Source organism: Octopus bimaculoides, chromosome 30 (assembly GCF_046866305.1).
Source record: "Octopus bimaculoides isolate indiv1 chromosome 30, ASM4686630v1, whole genome shotgun sequence".
Taxonomy (NCBI): domain Eukaryota; kingdom Metazoa; phylum Mollusca; class Cephalopoda; order Octopoda; family Octopodidae; genus Octopus; species Octopus bimaculoides.
Genome location: NC_142957.1, coordinates 9310937 through 9316936, shown reverse-complemented (window position 1 = coordinate 9316936; position 6000 = coordinate 9310937). Strand labels below are relative to the sequence as shown.

At 43.4% G+C, this 6000-nt stretch overlaps 1 protein-coding gene across 2 annotated transcripts in view; it reads left to right on the top strand.

Annotated features, from left to right (window-relative positions):
• Nucleotides 1-6000, top strand: part of LOC106882584 (putative aminopeptidase PLBD2) — a 35153-nt gene that overhangs the window by 10387 nt on the left and 18766 nt on the right. For both annotated transcript variants that reach the window (XR_016239227.1, XM_089346391.1), the window contains exons 4-6: nt 1-109; nt 820-908; nt 4248-4411. The exon at nt 1-109 is cut by the window's left edge and continues 112 nt beyond it. Coding sequence is in view for 1 of the 2 variants with exons in the window: in XM_089346391.1 (XP_089202517.1) it covers nt 1-109; nt 820-908; nt 4248-4411 (362 nt within the window). In the remaining variant the exon portion in view is untranslated. The remainder of the gene's footprint in view (nt 110-819; nt 909-4247; nt 4412-6000) is intronic.

Genomic DNA, 6000 nt, shown 5'->3' with positions numbered 1-6000 from the left:
GAAAACAAGGACCTGTACATTGCCCACGACACCTGGAATACATACGCCAGCATGCTAAGAGTACTCAAGAGCTACGATTTTGGTTACCGTACTCTACCAGGCTCTAAGGGTGAGTACTGACCCTTGTCCTTCCATTTTGGTTTCTTACCTTTAAACTGATTTCAAGTTTTTGGCACAAGGCCGGCAAGTTTAGGGGAGGGGGTAAGTCAATTACATCAAACCCCCCAATGTTCCACTGGTACTTCCTTTTTTTCGGTCAAACTAAAATGTTTGACCCCAGCAAAAAAAGCAAAAAAAAAAAAATAAAAATAGTACAATAGGTGCAGGAGTGGCTGTGTGGTAAGTAGCTTGCTTACCAACCACATGGTTCCGGGTTCCGTCCCATTGCGTGGCACCTTGGGCAACTGTCTTCTACTATAGTCTCGGGCCGACCAAAGTCTTGTGAATGGATTTGGTAGATGGAAACTGAAAGAAACCCGTCGTATATATGTATATATATACATGTGTGTGTGTTTCTGTGTCTGTGTTTGTCCCCCCCAACATCGCTTGACAACCGATGCTGGTGTGTTTACGTCCCCGTAACTTAGCGGTTTGGCAAAAGAGACCAATAGAATAAGTACTAGGCTTCCAAAGAATAAGTATATATTGCTATACTTTGGGATGCTTATATTTTGCCAATTCTGTGTGTGTGTGTGTGTGTAATTCTATACTATAAACCTGAACGTTTCAGTTTGAGATATTATTTCCTTAAAAATATTGTTTCCTCATCTAAATAATGAAGTTATCCCCTAATTTCTCATTTCTTTTCAACCATTCCAGTTACTGTTCCCGGACGGAAGATAACCTTCTCTTCATACCCAGGGCTTCTCTTGTCAATGGATGACTACTACGTAATTTCCTCAGGAATGGTAAGAGATGCTGTTTTTGTTGTTTTTTGCTTTGGCTTCTGACCTCTGGCTTCTTGAACTTTGTACAAAATACTTTGTGGTATATTTGTCCCTGCTTGGAGTGCGCAGGAGTGGCTGTGTGGTAAGTAGCTTGCTTACTAACCGCATGGTTCCGGATTCAGTCCCACTGCATAGCACCTTGGGCAAGTGTCTTCTACTATAGCCTCGGGCTGACCAAAGCCTTGTGAGTGGATTTGGTAGACGGAAACTGGAAGAAGCCCATCATATATATGTACATATATTTATATATACATGTATGTATGTGTGTTTGTGTGTCTGTGTTTGTCCCCCCACCGTCGCTTGACAACCGATGCTGGTGTGTTTACTTCCCTGTAACTTAGCGGTTCGGCAAAAAGATACTGATAGAATAAGTACTAGGCTTACAAAGAATAAGTCCTGGGGGGGTCGATTTTCTCGACTAAAGGCGGGTGCTCCAGCATGGCCGCAGCCAAATGACTGAAACAAGTAAAAGAGTAAAAGAGTAAAAGGAGTTGGTTTGTTTGACTAAACCCCTTCAAGGCCGTGCTCCAGCATGGCCACAGTCAAATGACTGAAACAAGTAAAAGAGTAAGAGCTTGTATTCAGAGTTCAAATCCCAAAGAGGTTAACTTTGTCTCTAATCCTTGGTTAATATAGTATGTCTTTTACTGAGTATATATATATATATAGGAGTGGCTGTGTGGTAAGTAGCTTGCTTACCAACCACATGGTCCCGGGTTCAGTCCCACTGCGTGGCATCTTGGGCAAGTGCCTTCTACTATAGCCTCGGGCCGAGCAATGCCTTGTGAGTGGATTTGGTAGACGGAAACTGAAAGAAGCCCGTCGTATATGTGTATATATATATATATGTATGTGTGTGTGTATTTTGTATGTCTGTGTTTGTCCCCACAACATCGCTTGACAACCGATGCTGGTGTGTTTATGTCCCCGTAACTTAGTGGTTCGGCAAAAGAGAACCGATAGAATAAGTACTAGGCTTCCAAAGAATAAGTCCTGGGGTCGATTTCTTCGACTAAAGGCGGTGCTCCAGCATGGCCACAGTCAAATGACTGAAACAAGTAAAAGAGTAAGAGCTTGTATTCAGAGTTCAAATCCCAAAGAGGTTAACTTTGTCTCTAATCCTTGGTTAATATAGTATGTCTTTTACTGAGTATATATATATATATATGTAATGGAAAAGGCCTGCATCAGAAGGTGTTGAGGTAACAGATGTGATAGGCAAGTGAATGCCTTCAAACTAAACAAATGAATAACATATTTTTGTAGTTTAAATGATTTATTTAAATTGCACTTGTAGTTGATGGTGTTATACACAAGTTTTCATTACATCAATTTGTTGCCAACTGCTTTGAGCTGGGGAAGAAATCGACAGGATACATCTGTGGGTATGCTAGGGTCAAAGCTGAATATGTTTTGTGTCCGTGTGTGCGCTGTTCATCTGAGAAAATACTGGACAGCGTTTTCAGTTTCAGTCTACCAAATCCACTCACAAGGCTTTGGTCAGCCCTAGGCTATTGGGCTTTCCTATAAGGTGTTATCCACCCCTGATTGGAACTCTCCCGTATGACATGTACGCATGCTCAGTGACTTGCTTTAACAGTTGCAATCAGCTGAATGCACATTGCCAGTGACCTTTGACATAGTTACCCACACTCTGTGGTCAGGATTCTTTTTTTGGTTTGATGTCGGTATCGAAGGGATTACCAGACACCGGACAATACAGTGAGGGCAGCTTTCACTCACATCGTGGTATTCGATGCTGTGTACGTGTCTGTCGTGGTAAAATATGCCACTCCTTAACTGTTGCTTTGCTTTCTTCCGTAGCACGAGGTAATTATGTCATTATCTGTGAAATTCGGCAACTTACAAAGATCTTTAGATCAGGCAATACTTCACCGAGAGGAGATATAAGCTTCTGCTTATTCCTGTCTGAAGTATCGTCCGATACTCCAGACTTATCGTCCGATGAATTTACTTTGTTGACATTCTTCATCGACAGAATTTTTATTCCTTTCAACCTTTCAGTCAGGTCCGCCTTTCTTCCAGTAACATACTGTCCATATAATCTTAAATATTTCTTTAACTCAGGCACAGTAAGTACTTCGATAGCTGAATCATTAAGCTGCTTTATATCCATGATAAGACGTAAAACAATATCAATGGCGTGGGTTAGCCTCCGGAAGTTTAATTATCTACATGGAGCGCCGCCTAGCCAAGGGAGATAACCTACTTATAGGAAAGCCCTATAGTAGAAGACACTTGCTCAAGGTGCCACACAGTGGGATTGAACCCAGAACCATGCGGTTGTGAAGCATGCAATGTACCACACAGTCACTCTTGCGCTTATATACATATATATTCTTTATTCTTTTATTTGTTTTGGTCATTTGACTGCAGCCATGCTGGAGCACTGCCTTTAGTCAAACAAATCGACCCCAGGACTTATTCTTTGTAAGCCTAGTTCTTATTCTATCAGTATCTTTTGATGAACCGCAAAGTTATGGGTACATAAACACACCAGCATCGGTTGTCAAGTGATGTTGGGTGGGGGGGCAAACAGATACACAAACATATACATATATATACATATATACGACGGGCTTCTTTCAGTTTCCGTCTACCAAACCCACTCACAAGGCTTTGGTCAACCCGAGGCTATAGTAGAAGACACTTGCCCAAGGCGCCCTACAGTGGGACTGAAACCGGAACCATGTGGTCGGTAAGCAGGCTACTTAGCACTCAGCCACCTCCTGCTCCTATATATGTTAAAAAAATGAGATGACAAAGGTTTTATTATAAATCGTTTTTCCCATTGTCATCGTAATAATAATAATAATAATAATAACAACATTGAAAAATACCTTAGGAATGAGAACCCAGGTTCGAAATTTCCCCAAGACACCTGATGAAGGCTGGAGGGTATATCAGCCGAAACATTGTGTTAACAACAAACAAGATGAGGACAAATATCCGTCAATTATAAATAATGTACCTAATTCCTCATCTCTTAAATATAGAACTGTATTAAGAATAACTTTGTTTCTAATTCTTCTGGGGTGTTGGGGTGATAAATTAAAGAAGCAGTGAAATACTGGGGTAGATTTAGCATTCCTTTAAAACGTCCTCAATGTGAGTGAGATTATAACATAAGGCCAAGACTGACTTTACCTTCCATCCTTTTTTGTTTCAAGTTAAGAAAATAAAAGTACCAGTCATATACTGGGATCAATGACAAACGATTACTATTGCTATCCCTGTTAACAGTGGCGCTTATGTCTTTTGTTCCCCCGTGGTCCACAGGTTGTCATGGAAACGACGATCGAAAACAACAACGCTGATATCGCAGCCAAGAACACCGTTCCGAGAGGGTGCGTACTGGAAGGTCTGCGTGTGATGGCTGCGAACCGTCTTGCTGCCAACATCCACCAATGGGCCAATGAATTCTCATCATACAACAGCGGAACGTAGGTGGCGCTTTACATTGTTGCATTTGGAGGGGGTGTTCTTTATTTGTTGTTATTCTTTTTACTTTTGTTTCCTATTTGTCTCTCTGTCTCACTCTAACCGTTCATCATCTGACATAAGATCACCCCACCCCCCTCCAATAACCCCGCCCCCTCCCAAAGATTCCTTGTCTTGCAAAGTTACTTGGTGACCCTGCTGGTGCAAGTGCCACTTAAAAAATATCCAGTCCACACTGTAAAGTGGTTGGCATTTAGAAGGGCATCATCATCCTCATCATCATCATAGACATGGTTTTTGATGTGCAGACATACAATCAGGTTATGTCACCTGCAAGAATTTCTAGACAGTGAATGTGTGTTATTTCTTTACTACCCACAAGGGGCTACACACTGAGGGGACAAACAAGGACAGACAAACGGATTAAATCGATTATATCGACCCCAGTGCGTAACTGGTACTTATTTAATCGACCCCGAAAGGATGAAAGGCAAAGTCGACCTCGGCGGAATTTGAACTCAGAACGTAGCGGGCAGACGAAATACCGCTAAGCATTTCGCCCGGTGTGCTAACGGTTCTGCCAGCTCGCTGCCATGCGAGACAGTGGATGTGTGTGGACTTTGCGAAACATGTCTTTCTATAGCTTGTCTCTTTGACGGAACTGCAGGTCTGGATGAAGGATAAACCAGGACTGGATGCCTGACACCTAGAATGATATCAGGCACTCACTGTCCTCTGTCAGTCAGGCAACAGGATCGGTGGATGTTCTACTTTAGCTATATATATAGAGGACTAGTAGCAGAGAAGTGCAACAACATGCTTAGGGAGACCCTGGGCATCAACAAACACAAACTGGTTAGTCTGTTCTAGAAGACTTTCCAGTTGGGAATTACTATGGATGATGAAAAGACATCCGAGCAAGATCGTTGCCAGTGCCGATGGGCTGGCCCCCATGCAGATGACTCGTAAAATACACCATTTCGAGCATGGCCGTTGATCGTTACCAATGTCACCTCCCTGGCACTTGTGCCAGTGGCATGTGAAAAGACATTCGAGCGAGATCATTGCCAGTGCCGCTGGACTGGCTCCTGTGCAGATGACTCGTAAAATACACCATTTCGAGCATGGCCGTTGATCGTTACCAATGTCGCCTCCCTGGCACTTGTGCCAGTGGCATGTGAAAAGACATTCGAGCGAGATCATTGCCAGTGCCGCTGGACTGGCCCCCATGCAGATGACTCGTAAAATACACCATTTCGAGCATGGCCGTTGATCGTTACCAATGTCGCCTCCCTGGCACTTGTGCCAGTGGCATGTGAAAAGACATTCGAGCGAGATCATTGCCAGTGCCGCTGGACTGGCTCCTGTGCAGATGACTCGTAAAATACACCATTTCGAGCATGGCCGTTGATCGTTACCAATGTCGCCTCCCTGGCACTTGTGCCAGTGGCATGTGAAAAGACATTTGAGCGAGATCATTGCCAGTGCCGCTGGACTGGCTCCTGTGCAGATGACTCGTAAAATACACCATTTCGAGCATGGCCGTTGATCGTTACCAATGTCGCCTCCCTGGCACTTGTGCCAGTGGCAT